This window comes from Zeus faber (genome assembly GCF_960531495.2).
Source record: "Zeus faber genome assembly, chromosome: 3".
Lineage (NCBI taxonomy): Eukaryota > Metazoa > Chordata > Actinopteri > Zeiformes > Zeidae > Zeus > Zeus faber.
Window position 1 is genome coordinate 37,101,995 of NC_137190.1, and position 19,973 is coordinate 37,121,967.

Here is a 19,973-nt window from a genome sequence, read left to right on the forward strand (position 1 = left end):
CCTTTGCGCCAATCCCCCCCCCCCCCCGGGCGTTGTGCCCACAATGTCGCACAGCGAGGATTCTCCGTTGTGCCCCCCTCGGCCGGAGTGTAAATTGCCGCCTATATATAGGCGCGCGCACACACACACACACACACACACACACACACCTTCTTGAAGGGCGGCCCTCAGGTCATTGAGGTTCTGGGGTACAGAGTTGCAAGCCTCTCCACGGCGACTCAGCTGATCCCATAGGTTTTCTATGGGATTCAGGTCTGGAGAAAGTGCAGGCCACTCCATTTGAGGTACCCCAGTCTCCAGCAGCCATTCCCTAATGATGCGACCTCGATGAGCTGGAGCATTGTCGTCCATGAAGATGAACATAGGCCTGTGTTGTTCAAGCAGTGGCACAAGTATGGGCTTGTCACTGTACCATTCACAAAGCGTAGGACAGATCTGTATTGACTAGACACACCTGCCCACACTTTAACACCACCACCACAGGCTCGTCTGGTGACAACAGTGGCTGATGCGTAGCGCTCTCCTTGACATCTCCAACATCGCTGGCGGCCATCATTTCTGCTCATTGTGAATCGACTTTCATCAGAGAACAGCACTGAGGCCACTGGTCCCTCGTCCAGCGTAAATGCTCCCTGGTCCATGCAAGACGATGATGCCTGTGCCTGGTGGTGTGGTCAGGTACCCTTGCAGGTCGTCTAGCATGCAGACCACGCTGATGGAAACGGTTTTGAATGGTCTTACGTGACACTTGGGTGCCTCGCACCTCCCTTAAATGTGCCTGGAGTTGAGTGGCATTCATCATCCGGTTCCGTAGGGCACTGTTCACAATGAAGTGCTCATCAATGTGGGATGTGGCCAAAGGACGTCCACTTCTATGGCTTTCTGTGACTCTTCCAGTCTCTCTGTTGCAAGCTGCTGATGACACTCTGTGACACTCTAAGCAGTGGTCGATTCATGGATCAAACACCTGTTGTGAATTTTGCCGTTCAGCTCCTTGTTAGAGAACAGCAAGTTGTGCAAAAAGCACTGAAACATTGAACAGTTGGACATGTGCATTCAAAAGTTTAGAGAAGGTCAAATTAAGTTCACCTGTAAAGGTTATAGTGCATTTTAGGTTCATCCTGAAATTTCACCCGAAAGCCGAATATTCCTAAATTTTTGTGAGTAGTGTATATAAACAGCCCTGTTGGTCAAGTGGAGCGGTGTTTGGTTATGTTAGCATTAGCTGCATCTATCAGGCTGCAGAGCACCAACCTGGCCTGCGGAGTAGCGAGCACTGGAGAGCGGGGAGTCCCGCAGCCAGACAGCGGCACTTTGAGGCGAGCAACTAGAGACAAAGGACCGGGTTCAGCAGAACATTTAAACTTGAAAGTTACTCCAATGTAAACGTTTAAATGTAATTAGACTGGTAGCGCGATTGGGCATCTTCAGCAGACAAGCCCCCAGCATCTCAAAGAAATAGTACTGCCTTTTTCTTTTCCCCCTCCCACGATTTTGAAACCTGATATTATATACTTGGGCCATTTTTTTAATCATTCAAATTTGGCTGGGTGGTTAATAACATTTGTCTGTGGTGTAACACACTCAGAACACAATTTTATTTTCACTTTATAAAGGTACTTCAAATTTATATTTTATAGGCTGATTATTAATGTTTTGTATTCATCTGCAATGTAGCACAGTGTTAATAAGCTTGACAAGTTAAAAATACTTTATTAATCCCCAAAGGAAAATTCCAGTTTTGCAACAGCAATGACATACATGAAAAAACACACATAACTTAAAAAGAACACAAACAATGAGGTAGATTGTTTTTTGAATGAATTACCACCCACACCGACACACTATATAAAAATAAATAAAAATATAATTTAACTTAGTGCAAGGTACAGCTTAAAAGTGAAAATTAAATGTAAGGTATATGAAAAATGTGACCTGTACATTGCCATTCAGAGGACGGGTTTCCTCTCCTGGCACAGAGGGGAGTCATTGTAGGTGGCTATTGCGGTGGGCAGGAATGACCTCCTGTAACAGTGCTTATGGCAGCGGAGCTGAAGGAGCCTCTGGCTGAAGACACTCTGTTGTCAGACCAGTAGGCTGTGTCGGGGGTGTGCAGTGTTGTCCATTATGCCTGGCAGCTTGTGCAACACCCTCTCTCTCCACAACCAGCTCTAGGGGCTCCAGAGAAGTCCCCAGCACAGGGCCAGCCTTCTATATCAGTTTGTTCAGTTTCTTGGGAGTTGATGGCTCTAATGCTGCTGCCCCAACAGATAACTGCAAAGAAAATTGCACTTGCCACAACAAGACTGGTAGAAGTTATGCTTCATCTTGCTGCAAACATTGAAGGACCTGAGCTTCCTCAAGAAGTACAGTCTGCTATGACCCTTCCTGTAGACAGCCACAGTGTTGCATTTCCAGTCAAGTCTGTTGTCCAGGTGAACACTCAGGTACCTGTAACCCTCCATCACCTCCACCTCTTCTCCCAGGATAGAATTAGTGTTCTGCTTAGTGAAATCCACCAAAATCTCCTTTGTCTTGGTCGCATTTAAGGAGGTTGTTGTTCCCAGACCATGCCACAAAGCAGTCCATCAGTTCCCTGTACTCGGTCTCCTGTCCACCAGTGAAACACCCCACAGCTGCAGAATCATCCAAAATTTTCTGCAAATTACAGGACTCTGAGTTGTATTGGAAGTCTGAGGTATACAGGATGAAGAGGAAAAGTACAGCCCCCTGTGGTGCTCCTGTGTTGCTAATCACCTGCTCAGACACGCACGCATTCCCTCAGCCGCAAAAACTGTGGTCTGTCTGTCAGATAGTCAATAATCCAGGAGGTTGTGGAGGTGTCCGCCTGCATCTCTTGGAGGTTCTCTCACAGCAGTGCAGGCTGGATTGCGTTGAAAGCACTGGAAAAGTCAAAAAACATGATCCTCACAGTGCTGCCTTTGTTCAGGTAAGAGTGGGCTCGCTGAAGCAGGTAGATGATGGCGTCTTCGACTCTAACTTTGGGGCAGTAGGCAAAGTCATTGAGGGCAGATGGAGAAAACTTCTTAGGTACCGGAACAAGGCAGGATGTCTTCCACTGCACTGGAACCTTCCCCTGGTTCAGGCTGAGGTTAAAGAGGTGTTGTAGAATCCCACATAGCTGGTCAAGCAGGCTTTCAGGACCCTGGGGCTGATACCATCTGGACCTGCAGCCTTGTTCTGGTGCAGTCTCTCCAGCTACCTCTTCAGGAAACAGACGGGCAGGTGGGGGAGGTAGAGGGCTGCTCTTTGTTTGTTGACGGGGGGGGGGATGTATTGGGGGGCTGTATTGAAGTCTGTGGTGGGGAGTGGGGGTGGGGGGAGGCACAGTGTGTGTCTGTGATCTTGAACACTGGGGAGGTGTGGGAGGGAAGCAGCTGTGGGGGCTGGGAGGGTGCGGGGTCTGTCTGGTTGGGGGTAGAGGAGAAGGCAGCTAAAGACAATGTTGAAGAACATGTTCAACTCATTGGCTGTGTCCAGGCTTACCTCAGCCTGTTCCCATTCACCTTGAAGCCCATGATCTTTTCCCATTCCTGACCACACAGCCTGCACGCTGTTTTGCTGGAGCTTGCTCTACAGCTTTTGCCTGTATGGCTCCTTGCTCTCCTTCAGCCTCACTTTCAGCTTCCTCTGTACGCTCGTCAGTTATTCCCTCTCCCCGTCACTGAAGGCTGTCGTCTTCTTATTCAGCAGCTTCTTCAGGTCGCTGGTGATCCAGGGCTTGTTATTGCGGAAATATCGCACTGTCCTGGTGTGGATGGTGTTATCCACACAGAAGTTGATGTACTATTTTAAACAGTCAGTCATGGAGTTGATGTCATCTCCATGGGACTCACAGAGTACGTACGTCCCAGTCTGTGGCCTCAAAACACCCCTGAACAAAGTTAGTTATAACATTCTTTCTCAGCCCTGGAACTCAAACGATTTTCTGATGCCCCAAAAATATATTTTTAAATAATCAAATTAATATCATGAACATGCAATAATTAGTTGACAAATGACTTGAACTGACGACTAATAGTACTAATAATACGAGTGGCCAGGAAAATTTTAGGCAGGCAGTCCTAGTGACTAGAAACATTGCATAAAAGATAATAAATAAGTACTAGTACCTAATACATTTTGACTAGTAAAACTAAATCTGTTTCTAGTAACATTTAAAAAGTGACTAGTTCGACCTATGGATAAATGTTAAAACGACTTGCCATATCCGTCAGCGTGACGTCAGTAGGCATTCCAATACTTAAGTGACGTTGTCATTTTACGCCCCCCCCCCCCAACAAGAAAATACACATCCGTTCTGACTTAACAGCGAAAATGATGTATTTAATTTTACAAAAAAAAAATCCCTTTATTTGTTTTAAATGCAAACAAGGGCCTGGAACTTTTCAAACCGGTGACATTTCACATTTTTTACTGTACACGGCGTACATACTTTTCTTCCGTTTAGAGTCACACCCAGGAAATTGGAGTTTATCCAAGGCCTACCTTCTCCACCCACGGCGCCCTGGACTTCTTCTCCTTCCTCCCCCTCTCCTCCAGTCTTCTTTTCCCTACCCCGTCCCGCGTCCGCCATGGCACCGACTTCCTCCCCTAAAATTCCCGGACGAGTCGCGGTCGAAACTCCACCGCCACTTATTCACAGGAAATAACTTCCTCGACCAGAAAGTTTTAAGGAGTGAAACTTTAAACGCCGTCTAAACGTGTTCTTGAGGATTGTCGCGGACACCCAGTTGTTCGATCAGAACATAGAACGCCCTGAAAAAACCCCAACCAGAACGGAGGAAGTCCCTGCGCGGAGGAAAAAGCTAACTTCGGCGGCGGTGCACTTTGTTTGAGGGTGTGACATTCTTCTTCTGCGGCCGGCATCCTAATATACGTAGTATTACCGCCATCTACCGCCAGGAAGAACAAATGATTAAAAAAATAGTATATCATAATTATAAGTATATTATAATTATGATAGAGATATGTATATCTCCATCACATGTATCGCATACACATTTTTAACACTTTATTAATACTGTGACAAATGTACTTATTGTAAGTCGCTTTGGACAAAAACATCTCGTCAATTACATGTAATCCTCAGATGGATATTTAGGAGTGACAGCAGCTCGACAGAAGTTGACAGAACAGTGCATGACAGGAAGAAAAAAGAGATTAAAAAAATGTAATATATTTAAACAGGTGATGATGATAAAAAAATAAATAAATATGAGTAATAATAAATATAGCTACGGGCAGCAATAAGCGGGGTCCAGAGTAGTCGGCCCTTTGTTAAAGTTCAATTGCCGAGTGTGAACATAGATAATAGGCTAATTTGCGATCGTTCTGAAAAGGCACAATACCTGGACCTATTCATGACATTTCTCTTTTTGTTGTCCCCCCCCCACCTCTTAAATTAAGTTGTTGTTTTTTTAGAAATTAAAATGCGTGATTTGGCCACAAGATAGCTCTGTCGTCCACTTTAGTTCAGCTGTTTAGAGTAAACTACGTATATCTGATGGTTTTCTGTCCCATCAAGTCCACTTTCACTTTCAACTAGTCACACAAGTTTTTAGGTTTTACATTTGTCTTCAAACCAACCCACTTATAACAAGGGAAAAGCATTGTGATAACAGAGAATTTTACTGTCAGATACAGTTCTCTCTGTTTTCAATAAGAAAGGAAGCTCACACATTGGTCAAATCCATACTACTGACTTGTTTCCTCACATTTGGTAAGCCCTGTGATTTTCAGCCTGGTATCTCGAAATGTGTCCATTATAACAGGGGGAACACATCGTGGCAGCTGAGAATGTTACTGTCAGATACTGTTCCCCCTATTTTCAATAAGAAAGAAAGCTCACACGTGTCAAATTCATACAACTGTACTGACTTGTTTCCCCAAACCAGGTTAGTCCTGTGATATTCAGCCTGTTATTCCTAAATGTGTCCATTATAATAGGGGGAAAGCATTGTGTTCAATAAGAAAGGACGATCACACATGTCAAATTCATACTGCTGACTTGTTTCCCGACGATATGTAATTCTTGTGATTTTCAGCCTGATATCCCTAAATTTGTCCTTTATAACAGGGGGAATGCATCCTGACAGCTGAAAGTGTTACTGTCAGTTACTGTTCCCCTTGTTTTTGATAATAAAAAAGCTAAAATGTTACTGTCAAATACTGTTCCCCCTGTTGTCAATAAGAAGGAAAGCTAATTCTAAATAATTCCAAACATAAACCATTCAAAATCAAGAAAAAAAAGCCTCCCTCTCAGGCATGTCACCTTTTTTTTTTGGCCAAAGGAGGCCAGGCCTCCTTCACACCGACCCGCTCTGCCTCAGGTAGCTCTCAGATTGACCCCTCCGGGCAGATTTCTACAAAACCCTCACCTCCGCTGCGGGGCGCCTGGGTGTTCCAAAGCCTCCATCACCATTTACCACGGAGGTAGATTTGATGGCGGGGGGGGGCTAAAGCCCCTAAGGAGCAGGCAATTGAGTCTATGATTCCTGCCATGCCCTCTCTCGACCACTACTACTGGGGTCCATGATACCCCGAGCCTACAATAGAGCAAGCGACTCCAGACCCCCCCACACACATTGTTGTTCATGGGAGTTCTGGGTCCTTCTCGGATCTGCAGTTTTATAATAAGCGTACATTGCAAGCAACGGGCTCCCTCCCATATAGTTGGAGTGTCGAGCCCTTCTTTAATGAAAGGGATAAAGGTTTATCACCTCCTACCTCTCTGCCATGACAGACTTATTCTGAGCATGCGTGGCGTTAGGTTTATACAGTAGCTCTAGTGCTGCCCCACTGCAAAGCGGGACCTTCAGCCCCCTCCCACATGAGGAGGTAAGAAAACCGGAGGCTATTTGTGCACGGTGCCACACCCAAGCGGGACTCCAAGGGCTGTGTGAGGGCAGCGCCCCACCTGGAACATGTTTCCTCCAAGCCTACGGTGCATGAGCGCTTGAATCCCCTGACCACTGACAAGACCAGGGCCCGGGCATGTTCACACGCAGTACCTCTCCGCTGGGCGCATTCCGCACCCAGGCGGGACTCCCACGGTTGCACGAAGACAGCACACCTCGTGGAACATGCTGCCTCCGAGCCTACAGCACATGAACGCCTGAACCCCGGGCTACCAGCAAGACTGGGGCCCAGGTGTGTTCACACAAGGTACCCCGCCGCTGGGTGCATGCTGCGCCCAAGCGGGACCTTATGGCTGCACAAGGGCAGCGCGCCGCGTGGGACACGCTGCCCCAGAGCCTGCGGTGCCCAAGAAGCACCCAAACATCGGTGGTCCGAGGCTGGGGCCCGGGCGTGTTCACCAACCATGACTTTGGCCACATTGCACTCCACTGAGGCGCACATACCCCTGGCAGCCCGCGATCATCCCTTTTATGACGGTCCCCCCTTGGGCTGTGTCCCCACCTGTCAGCCTGGAGAATTGTTTGGTAAACACCCCCCAGCTTGCCGCTCATCCCCTGTGCAAGAGCTATGCCAGGTGGCGTCTCCTCTGTGTGTTGTGTCCACTCTCAGGTGTGTTCGGGTGGGCCACTTAGTGACTGCAGTGATTATCATGAAGCTGCTCGGGCCGCTGGTAGCAGCCCAGGAAGTAGTGCTGTTGGGCCTCCTGTACATGCGTAGTATCCACTGATGGTTTGAAGGGCTCTGGTTGAACCAGGTGGGCCATCGACCATGCTTGCTGGTTGTGCCCCAATCTCTCAACAGGGATGTAGCCTACTGGAGAAATCCCCAGACCCGCGAAGCATAGTGGCGCCTCCATCCGGATATAGTGCTCCAGCTTTACAATACAACAGGAAACAATTCGGGACAGTGTGGGTGTACTTGTTTGCCTCGAGAGAGAGCGATAGATATATATATATAGAGAGAGAGAGAGAGAGACTGCTCAGTGTCCTCTGTGGTCCTTCCAGATGACCCCCCTCTGGGGGTGGATGTGTTCACGACTGAGGGGTCTCCTAAATGCACTGCCACCATAGGGGCTGTTGCCCAGACTGATGGAACGAGTGCATTTGGAGAGGCTGTCAGTAAAACTGGTAGACCCCGATCATCCAACTATTAGTGGTGGCTGGCCTGTGGCGGATCCCCATGCACCGCGATGCGCTGTTGCAAGCTGGAGAATCAGTGACCTCATTACCTGTCCTGGAACGTCCTCTGTTGGCCTGGTGCCAGAATGGAGCAGGCTTGAACAGCGTGGACTGTCACAGGCTGTGATCTCCACCATCATGGGCTCTCGTGCTCAGTCCACTTCTTGGCTTTATGCCTCAAAGTGGAACGTGTTTGAGCTGTGGTGCGTCAACAGGCGGGTCGACCCCCTGTTCTGCAGCATTGTTCCCTCCCGTTACCTGTAGGGCCTTTTTTCTCCTCTTCACCAGAGTGTGCGGCAGGAACGGCTTCACTGTCTGTGTACCATGTACACGTGGACCGCACAGCTCCAACTGTTTGTGTGCTATGGAGTGGCCGCTTTCTGCACAGCGCCTATCTCATTGGCTATGTCAATGTATCGCGATGGCTAATGAGTCGACGGGTCGAGCTACACTGACCACTCTCAATGCCCACTCTACTCAAGGTGTGGCAGCTTCAACTGCCCTTTTTAGGGGTGTCGGGGTCCAGGACATTTGTACAGTGGCATCCTGGTCGTCGCTGCCCCCATTTGTCTGTTTCAACCTGCACAAAGTTTCTGCAGGCTCCCTTTCAAGATTCAAGATTCAAGATTTAAGAGGTTTATTTGTCACATACATAGACATACTTTCATACATATATGCAGTAAAATGTCTTTGCAACTCACCCGGAGATTATGCACAATAGTTACAAAACAGAACATAATAGCTAACCTAATTCCTACCCAGCTAACTAACGGAAACTAACTGGTTCCTGAAACGTAATGCAGATAGTGAATAGAATAATATAAATTAAACTAAATTAAAATAAAATAAGACTCAAAAAGGTAATACAGAGTGGGGGTACAAAATAGAAGTGAAGGGAATAGAGTTATGTATATAGGTTAAGCTATCTGTATATACAGACATGCAGTTAAGTGCATGTGAATAAAGTGTGTATGGAGATACAGTACAGTATACAACAGCACGACAGTGCAGTATGCAGTAACCCAGAACAGTGATACAGTAACTTGCAGTACAGTATGCTACATACAGTACAGTAAGGCAGTGGTGCCTTTGTGAGTGACTCAGTGCATTTTGTTGGGTTCCCTGGTGAGTTCAGCATTGACAGTCCTTATGGCTTGAGGGAAGAAACTCTATCTCATTCCCTCTGTTCTTGCTGTGTGACTGAGAAGGCGCATGCCTGACCACAGAAGCTGGAAAAGATCGTTGTTGGGGTGGTGAGGGTCCTTCATGACGTCCGTGGATCTGTTCAGCTGGTACGCAAACTGGTCCAAGGTGCGGGGGATGTAGGTGCAGATGTAATCCTTAATCAGCCTCTGAAAACGCTTCATGAGTGCTCATACCCAGCGGTGTAATTCCAATTAGCCGGTGAGCTAGCGGTGTTGTTGCCAGACTCAAACTGCGCAAAAAAGGAGTTCAGTTTGTTAGCTAGGAAGGTGTCCACAGTCGTGGCTGGGGAGGAGCTGCTGTTGTAGTTTGTTATAGTCCTCAGCTCCTGCCACAAGCATCTGGTGTCCCGTTTCTCCATCTGTCGCTCCACTCTGACCCTGTACGTCCGTTGAGCGTCCCTCCGCAGATTGGACAACGCTGCTTTGTAATTGTCCATATTTCCGGACACAAGACCGTCGTTGTAAGCGGCCGTGCGAGCATTCAGAGCATCGCAGATGGATGTATCGACCCACTGTTTCTGTTTCCGAAATATCTGAACTTTCCCCGTGGGAACGATGTTGTCCGCTAACGTAGCTATGAAGCTCGTAGCTACTTCCGTAAACTCCCAGACGTCACTGGAACTTGATTGGAACATGTCTCAGTCTACATCAGTAAGAGCGTGTAGTTTCTTGATGAATTTGATGTGTTGATGAAGAAGGAGTGACCGCTGACGCTGCTTGAGTAAAATAATAGATTTATTACAAAAGAACAGCATCAGACTGGACTTGCCTAGGATGCCCAGGAGAGAACCGAGCCGGATGGATTCTCTGTCGAATGACACTCAGACAGGTGCTTTTATGCTAAGCCAGATACAATGTTGACCATCTGATTACCCTACATAGGTCAACGTTCACGTTTTCACTTTCCTTATCACCAGGACCCCTGACAATGGGCTCTGTCTTTCTCTTGAGACACCTGCCACTGTCTGTTAATAATTATTATTTTATACAATGGGCACTGTCTTGGGACGCTACTCATTCCCAGACACCTCATATTTCCCCCCTTTGAGACTACACAAAGTCTCGACAGAGAGAAGAGTCATTGAACTTACGACGTTAATTGGCTTAATAGAAATCACCTACTAACAAACAGACTGGTTATAATATACCCAGCTGAACACGCTTAGTCGTAGCAATACAATAAATTTGTGGAGTGTGAGAGCGAAAAACCCATCTGGCAGCTTCCTTTCTTAGTTCTTTCAACAAGACAGGAAAATTCTCTCACGGTTCCTCTGCCCCAGGCAACCACCTATTGCACTCCAAATCAATTAACCAAAAAGAAGGGTTTAGAACTGTACAAAATGTTACATAGTAATGCATACATTCAGAACCTCAGAAATAAATCAAAAATTTTGTCCAAAGTCAGGCTGGTCGACCCATCGGACTCTCCAATGAACCTGTCCCTGCCTATTATCAATGTCCATAACACCTATGTATGTATTGAACTGTTGCTTTTTAACACCATCAATCTTCAATGCTATTTCATTCGACACTCCTGATCATGATGTCCTCATTCAGGGTCCGTCGTCCATTTTCATCCTCCATTTTTGAATGTCCATGTTTGAGTGTTCAAGTCCATTAGGCTGTTAGGATCTCTGGACACAGCCAACCTCATACTGGTCCTGAAAGAAAAATTCACCAGCCAGTATCTTGCACACACATCAAATACAGTATAATAATTTCACTTTTGCATTATATTTTAACATTATTCCAATATATGATTAACCATTTCAGATCTGTGTGTTGACAGATTTTAACAATGTAATTTTTCAGCACACCATTCATTTTTTCACCTTGGCTTTGCGGATGATAAACAGCTCCTAAACATTGTTTGATTCCCAATTTTTGCAGAATTAATTTTACTGTTCTATCCACAAACTCTTTCCCATTATCTGAGGATATGCGATCTGGAAGTCCCCACCTGCTTATGACCTCACGACACAAGAACTTGGCAACTGACTGAGCATCTTTACACTTGGTTGGACATGCCTCAGGCCACCGTGAAAATCTATCCACGACGACTAACATTTATCTTTTACCTCCTATTGGTCTTATCATGTCAACAAAATCCACAACCAACTCAGGCATAGGACCTGTCGGAGTTGGAATGTGACTGGGTGGACTCATCACACCCCTTCAAACATTGTTTTTAAGACAGATTGTACATCTGCCTATGACATAATCAATTTGCTCAAGCAAGTACGGTGCCCAAAAACCATACTCTTGCGTGATTTTTCTCCTTACCTTCCCCCTTGCAACATGGGCTAACCCATGTGCTTCCTGAATCATCAGACCTAGTAGGTTGGGGGGTGCTACCATCAGTCCTTCATTATTTCTCCACAGACCAGTAGAATCTTGTGTGGCCCCTCGGTCCAACCATAATTGTTAATCTATGGCTGACGCCGCTTCTTGCATCGAGATCACATCTCTGAGCGTGATTTTATCTACCAAGTCCAGTTCATGGGTGACCAGAATAACCTTGCCTGCTTTGTTTGCTCCTGTAACTGCTTTTGCAGCCTCATCAGCCGGTTTGTTACGTTGTGTGACCCATGACATGTCCATTTTGTGTGCTGCACACTTAGCTACAGCTATTTCCTTTGGTTTCATCATTGCATGCAACAATTTCATTATCTGGGCATGATGCTGTATCGGAGAACCCTTGGTTTTCTTAAATCCTTGATTTTTCCACACTGATCCAAATAAATGACACACATTATGTGCATATGCAGAATCTGTATATATTGTCACTCGCTTGCCTTCAACCAATAGACAAGCTTCAGTGAGGCCAACAAGCTCATCAAGCTGCGCAGAAGCAGGTTGTGGTATTACTTCTGCTTTCTCAACAACAAATTCAGTTCCCTGGGCTTTGACTACTGCGTAACCAGCACTCAGTGTGTCTCCTATTCGATAGCAGGACCCATCAGTCCAATACTCCACATCTGACACATGCAGTGGGAAAGCTTGCAAGTCTGATCTGAGCTTTGCATATCTCTCTACTTCCTGAACACAATCATGTGGCACTCCATCCTCTGGTGTTGGCTAATTCTCAGTAGGATTTACCGTGACTCACCTTACTAAGGTGACATCTTCTTGCTCTAAGAGCCTATGATAGTCCCTTAGCCTAGACATAGTCAATGTACATATACCAAAATTCAAAAGATTCCTGAGACTATGATGGGTAAGAATTGTCACTGGGTAACCAATAGTTACTGATGATGCTTTCTCATACATTAGATGAACTCTCACCATTGCTCTGTAGCACCGTGGTAGCCCCAATTCTACTCCTTAATAGGCAGTAGAATAATACCAAACAGGTTGAAGATTTGTCCCTGTACCTGTGGGCTGACAGAGAACTGCACATGCATATTTGCCTCCAGTGGACGGAGCCACATACAGCAAAAAGTTCTTAGAGGAGTCTGGCAGCGCTAGCGCTGGAGCTTCTTGTAATCTCTGTTTGATCATCTCAAATGCCATAAGATCTTCCTGTGTCCAGGTGAGGTTACCATGGAGTTGAGCATTTCCAGTCTCTTTTATCATACCACAAACATTCTGGAATTTGTTGCAGCATCTCCTCTCTCACACTGTCTGAGTCCAATTTAGCACTGAACATTGACTCATGTGTCATCTGTACCACTTGTGGTTGTGCTTGTCCTTGAGCTGCGATCATGATTTTTATGAACTTCTGTTCTTCACTCATCCAGATAGCAAGATTCTCCTTATTGGTGCAAAAATGGCTTCCTCAGCTTCTGCCATCATTTCTCCTATTTGCTTCTGCTCAAATCCTTCAGCCACCATTAAAGTCACATGTGGCACACTTTTCTCAATGTCGTACTCTTTCTCAAATTACTCATTTGTGTTTATCTTCATAGCTGCTCCTTGTGGTCCCACGATTATGCAGCACAAGGTCTGCACAAGCTGAACATGCTTGGGTTGACTACTCAACCATTCATCCGGATCCAATTGGCCAGCTTTCTTGAAATATTTCAACGTGCAGTGATGTGGATACTCAGGGGGCTTAGCATCAGGCATATTCGCCACAATGAACTTCTCCCACATCTTGGCTGGCTCTATTAGCTCTGGACTAAGATTTCCAATCCAATATACTGAAGAAGTCTCAGTCTCTGATGCCATAAAAAATTGGTGGTAGACATCAGGTGGCACATCCACCAGACAGCCATCCGGTGTACACGGTATTGTACAATTTAGTTTGAACATAGCATCTCTTCCCAAGAGTGCAATGGGCGTATGTTCTGACACCAAAATAGATTGTGTGATTATCTGATTTCTACAGCAGAGCTCAATTGGTTTTGTGGGAGGAATCACACCCTGTTTCACACCCTCGAACCCAATTGTCCGTACCAATTGGTCAGACATGGGGAGATGTATAGCATCTTCAGGCCGAACACAGGTGAAAGCTGCTCCGCAATCTGCCGTTACTTCCAATGGCTTATCATTTATTTTCACCTCTATTTTTGGATCTTGCTCCGACCCTGATACTACCAGCTGACACCTCCCTTTCGAGTCTTCCGGGCACCCCTAGAAACCAGGTTCCGGACCCCTGTTAGGGTTTGCCGGTCCCCTGGGTGGCTGTGGTTGTCCTCTGAAGCCTCCTCTGATGCCTCCTCTGAAGCCTCCTCTGAACCTGTAGCAGTCACGTGCAAAATGGCCTAGTTGTCCACAATTATAGCACGTTCCTTGAGACTGTTGTAAATTTCCTCCTCTACCTCCTTCTAAATTTCCTTGGCCTCTTCCTCTCCATGTTTGTGGTTGGTCAAAAACTGGCTGTGGAAAGGAAACAGAGGGGACCACAGATGGTAGAACCTGAACCTGTCCTTGCTGTGGTTGTGGTGGTAGAAGAAAGAAGAAGAAACAGTCTTTAATTGTCACACGACACTCCACAACACATGCTTGCACACACACACACGCACATGCTTGATGGTGGCCGGTGAAATGGATCCTCTGCTTTTGACCCATCCTGGCTTGTCCTTCCTCCGGGGGCACAGCCAGGAGCAGTGGGCAGCATACGTGGACGCGCCCGGGGACCAGGTGATAAGTGTCCATCGCTGGTCAGACGGTGATGGGTGCATGTTTTTGGTGGGGGTCCTTACTGACGTGAGGTGGAGGAAACCCCATGTGAGCACGGGGAGAACATGCAAACTCCACACAGAAAGGCTCCTGTTTTTGGAAGATAACCCGCCGGAGCACGGTGCCAACAGCGCCCCAGGCGGGAATCGAACCCAGGACCTTCTTGCTGTGAGGCAGCAGTGCAATGCACTGCGCCACCTCAATTGGTAATTGATTTGGTTGTGACTGGCTCTGCATAACCACAGCTTGTTTCTTTTCCTTCTTCTTGTCATCCACCAACTGTATTTGGTTGAGTTTTCTGATAGTCTCCCGGTCCTGTTCCTTCTGGTCGTGCTCCTTTTTCCAATATAGCTCGACTTGATGTGCTATGTGATCCGTTTAAAAACCTTTGGGCATGCCTCCAATACCAACCACTTCTGCCAATTTGCTCCTCAGTTGTAGAGCCAGCCCCTTCTGTATTTTAGCTCAGAGAATTGATTTCTCCATTTGATTCAGATCTGTATCATTTCCTGTGACATTTCTCCACACTTGATGAGTTCTTGACACATAAGCTCTTGGATTTTCCTGTGGGCCCAATGCCTCAAAAAAGATGTTGTCCGGGTGTACGTTTGTTGGAAATGCTTCCTTCAATGCTCTCCACATCCGACCTCTACTTGCAGCAAACAATTCTGGATCATACACAGCAGCTGCCATGTATCTGTTAAGGCCTGCCTCCTGCAGGATCACTTCCATAGCTGGGACTCCAATGAGGCTAGCCAAAAGTCTTTTAATATCTCCCATGGCAGGCTGTGTTCCCACCAAAACCTCTTCCAGCTTTGAGATCCACGGAGGTGCTCCATCTTGAAGAGTGGGTAACTTTTCGAGTATGTTAGACATGTCTGTATTCTGCCAAGGCTTGTATTCTAAATTTCGTCCTCAAATTATCACTGGACACATTTTGTCGGGTCTCTTTCCTTTTCTTGGATGTAGCCCATACCTCAATGTGTCTGGCTTTTGAGGCTTTTTCTTCTGTCGTTTCTTCGCCGTTATTTGTAGTTCTTGTAACTGTTTTTCCAATTCTTGTTAAACGTCTGGACAGGTGGAGACACTTAGGTCCTCAAGGCATTTGTCTATACTCCTCTCAATCTCTCTTAAAACCATGCGTCTGTCATCTCCTACCCCAGTGCTGGCTGCTAACGGTTGAAAACAGGAAGGACCTTCTTTCTCCGATTCTTCATCGCTTTCACCTTGTTCACTCTTATCCGTGTCGTCCGTTCCTGGAGCCATTTTCCTCACTGGTCGATCTCCTTTTTTCTCCACTTTAGTCAACATCTGTCTGACTGCTGGCTCGTATCCTCCAATAGCTTCGCCAGAGTCACTCCCAATCTCTATTCCTTTTTCCAGACTTCTGACTCTTTGTCTGCTTCTCAAACGGTTCCTTCTCTTGGTACTGTTGGAGCTCGGATACATCTTGATGGTTGTTTTAGCCTTGCCCATCTCTGTTATTTGCTCATCCTCATCTTTGAAGAGATAGTTGCCTTCCTGTGTAATCACTGGGAGCTGGTGATAAACATCAGTGAACTTCACCTCCTTTTCATAAGGCGGGGGCTTCTTTACAGATGCAGTATGTGAGAAGGGTGCGGTAATCTTCGCCATCAATTTTTCTGTTTCCTTTTCATTTTTCTTTATTTCTTGTCTACTTTTTTCTCTTTTTTCCTTTGCAGCTTCGAACCATGTCTGTCCCTCCTTTACGAATAGCTGCAGAATGCCAAGTTCTGTTTGCCTTTTCTCTGTGTCTCTTTCCTTTCTTGCCTTTCTTTTGATTTACTTTATATGTGGACACAAGCACCTGCATTGTTTTAATCACATCCAGGTTAAGAGTTCCTTCAACTGCCCACAGTTGTTCAATGTCAGGCTTGCTCCATTTCAGAATCAGAATCAGAATCAGAAATACTTTAATAATCCCAGGGGGAAATTACTTCCCTGATATTTTTGCAATATCTTTCATAAGGCGATTATTCTTGCGCACTACATCAATAGGAGTGATTACTTTTGAAATTTTAGTATCCATTTTTGACAACCTAATTACCCTCTTATTTTCTTTTATTGTAAATCAAATCAAATTATTTTAAAATGTATTTATAAAGCACCGTGTAATCACACTCAACAAAAAACAGCTAAATTTGCTAACTCCAAAGGAGACCAATCGCTTCCCACTTGTGAAAGCAATTTCACTTGTTCATCATCTGATGCATCGGATCACACTCATTTATGTTAAATTATCAAAATTATATCAATGTTCACTCTCAAAACAGCCTAGATAAACCATACTCAGATAATGAAACCAATATTCACAGCACTCAACAGTAATTAAATCAAATCAGCTTTTCCACATGTGATCAATCAAATCAATAATACTCCATTAATTAGGCAAATGCCTTAATTAGTCAGTTTGTTGCCAAGTCTCTCACTAAATAATTGCAAATGTAATGTATTAAAAAGAGCTACTACAAGCCTATATGTGAAAACAATCTAAACATGTACATTATAACCAAATGTATAGACATGTAGGTAAATGCAGGTGTCTATTGAGAGAGTTCGTGGATAAAACTGGATGGATGGTGGTTCAACTGGATTCAGGATTCCAAAATGCTGTCTTCCACAAGCCTCAGTGTCTGTGAAGATCTGCCAGATGTCTTGTGATCTGCCCTTTAGATGATCCAATTCAGACTCATTCCATCTTCTCTGTCTTTCTCCCAGCTTTCACTCCGCATAGTAAAAGACAGGAAGAAAGAAAAAAGAAAAAACCGACAGAAGAGTTCTGTCTTAGGCTCACTCTAAATTCTTATACACACTGTAATACAATTCAGTGTGACATACATTATCAACATTTTTATTTCGCGCACACTTGAAATAAAGTAATGGTTACTTCATGCAATGCATTTAAAGTTTAAAGAGTACATTAGTCAATCTGACATCACCTTTAATTAATTATTTTTATTCTATATATCTATTTATTTTTATTTTATTTTATTATTTTTATTCTATTCATCTATTTAACTTTATTTTATTATTTTTTCTTCTATCATACTCAGAGAAAAGAGTAGAGGGGAGGAGGCGTCTTCTCAGCCCCTCTTGTCAGGGGGAGTCGACTAAGCTCCACTCTATATGAAGCACCACCACTTGCTCCACCTCTTAAATTTAGCAAAGACTTCCAGTATGGACTGGTCGTCAGCGAGTGAACATCCTGTTTTTGCTGCCGTAGGAACAGCCCAGCCCAATGCAGTTACGCACAGAGTCATAAATCAAAGCTGTTTTCTTTCACTCAGCAGCCGAAACACAAAACCTCTTTTCTTGCATCCAAATCCAGCGTTTCCTTCTATTTCATCAAGACTGTCTGCTCTTTTAACCAGACAGGACTCACAGCAAGCACTGTCACACACACACCAAGCATAAATTGACAAAGAAAAAATCCACACACTAATCAAACAATCCACAAATCCTACTTCCAATTCAGAGCAGGAGATTTTCTTTTCTTTTCTGGATGTGTACATGCATGTGCAGGCAGACTGTGGCTTTAGACCTTCAGAAGGCACATTTTGCTATCAAATATATAAAGTCCTGTAAAGGTTCATATCCTTTATCAAATGTATAGATGTCCTTGGAAAAAACGCTCATATTTATTTATCAAACGTCCTTAAGGAAAGGCTCATAATCTTTATTATCAACTTAGGGGGATGGTAGCTCAGGAGGTAGAGCTGGTCGTCTAGTAATCTAAAGGCTGCTGGTTCGATCCCAGGCTCCTCCTGCTAGCATGCTGTAGTGTCCTTGAGCAAGACAATTAACCCCTAATTGCTCCTGATGGCTGCGTCCGTCGGTGTTTGAATAATTGTAAGTCACTTTGGATAAAAGCGTCTGCTAAATGTAATGTAATAACTTTACAAGGTCCATAAACAGGCTCATATTTATTTATCACTAAAGGGGCAAGAAATGTTTCTCTTTATGTATTATTCAACTGCTCACCACATATGTATACCTATTTAATAACACATATATTCTATATATCACTTACACATACACAAAACATTACACAAAGCTCTTCACACATCTGTAGCCGTGGCACTTACACACTCACACACACAAAAAGAAAAAAGAAAGAGAGAGAGATGTCTGATCAGGAGCATATCTGACCCTCCAAAAACTTCGACAGCGCTTAACTTGCTATTTTAACGTTGACTCATTTATACTTTTCTAATTCCTTCAAAATTTTCACTTTGGCCAAACTTTTAACAAATTATCTTTTAAATCAGGTTCTCTCGTCTCTCGTCATGCATGTTCACAAGTTCTCCTGGGCAGGTTCAGCCCTTTTTTCCCCACTTTTCTCAAACTCTATTTTCATCTCATTTCCTCTTTCAAGCCTTTAACTTTTAACTCTTTTTTACTTTACTTTCATCTTATTTCCTCTTTTAAGCTTATTTCCTCTTTTAAGCTTATTTCCTCTTTTAAGCTTTTAACTTTTAACTCTTTTTCACTTTACTTTCATCTGTTTCCTCTTTTAAGCTTTTAACCTCTCACTCTTTTTCTCTTTACTTTCATCTTTTTCATCTAATTTCATTTTATTTAATATTTAGCCAATTCCCCTGGCCAGGGTTATTTCCTCTTTGTTTTTTCTACACAGATTTGACTGTTACTATATTATCATACGGCCAACTTTCACTCAGCAGCTAATGTACACGTCTTACCGTTAAAGGATACGGGCCCCGTCTTAATTTAATCTTGCATGGTTATTTAACTGCGTTTGAGTTACTAATTCTGCCATTCTAATATTACTTTTTACCTTATTTCTTATTTCTCTCGTCACTATTCTCTATTTCTCTTTTTCTTCGTATATTTTTCTCTTATTCCCCTTATTTACGTCTTTTACAACTTAATAAACCCCAATTTAGACGGAAACTCACTTCACACATCAACACATCATCTCTCAACTCCACACAATCTGCTCTTGTTAGTGCAGACTATCTGCACAAAATGCAACCGCTTCAGACCACATAACAGCTCGTATTGTAAGTGAAGACTCACCCTTGAGGTATTAAAGTGGTAACTTCTGAAGCAGGGCGGCAGTGGTAGATGAGGCCCAACACATCCTGTTCATGACGCCACTTTGTAGTTTCTGGTTGATTTTGATGTGTTGATGAAGAAGGAGTCTCCGCTGACGCTGCCTTGATTAAAATAATCGTTTTATTACACAAATCAGCATCAAACCGGACTTGCCATCGATTGTCCAGGAGAGAACAAAGTATTCTCTCTCGAATGAAGTAAAAGACTCGTCCTTTATATTAGTACGGAGAACATGTAGCCCATCTGGTCACAATACATAGGTCACAATTCAGCACTTGTCCGACATAAATCTACACATTTCCTCTTCTGGCCAAGCTGGAGGCCTCAACACATTTCCCCTGCTGACCAAGCTGGAGGCCTCCCTCCACATTTCCTCTGCTGATCAAGCTGGAGGCCTCTACACATTTCCTCTCCCATAGGGCCTCTA

At 44.7% G+C, this 19,973-nt stretch overlaps 2 protein-coding genes across 4 annotated transcripts in view; one reads left to right on the forward strand and one right to left on the reverse strand.

Moving 5' to 3' along the window:
* LOC307227661 (apoptosis regulator BAX) overlaps positions 1 to 4,845 on the reverse strand; it is a 42,637-nt gene extending 37,792 nt beyond the window's left edge. For all 3 annotated transcript variants that reach the window (XM_079997052.1, XM_079997051.1, XM_079997050.1), the window contains exon 1: positions 4,510 to 4,845. In XM_079997052.1, coding sequence (XP_079853178.1) covers positions 4,510 to 4,597 — 88 coding nt within the window. In that variant the 5' untranslated portion in view covers positions 4,598 to 4,845. The remainder of the gene's footprint in view (positions 1 to 4,509) is intronic.
* Positions 4,846 to 8,541: 3,696 nt separating this feature from the next.
* ano1a (anoctamin 1, calcium activated chloride channel a) overlaps positions 8,542 to 19,973 on the forward strand; it is a gene marked incomplete at its 5' end in the record, with an annotated part of 104,810 nt that continues 93,378 nt past the window's right edge. Inside the window, one exon of the mRNA XM_079997361.1 lies at positions 8,542 to 8,602. Within this exon, the coding sequence (XP_079853487.1) occupies positions 8,542 to 8,602 (61 nt within the window). The remainder of the gene's footprint in view (positions 8,603 to 19,973) is intronic.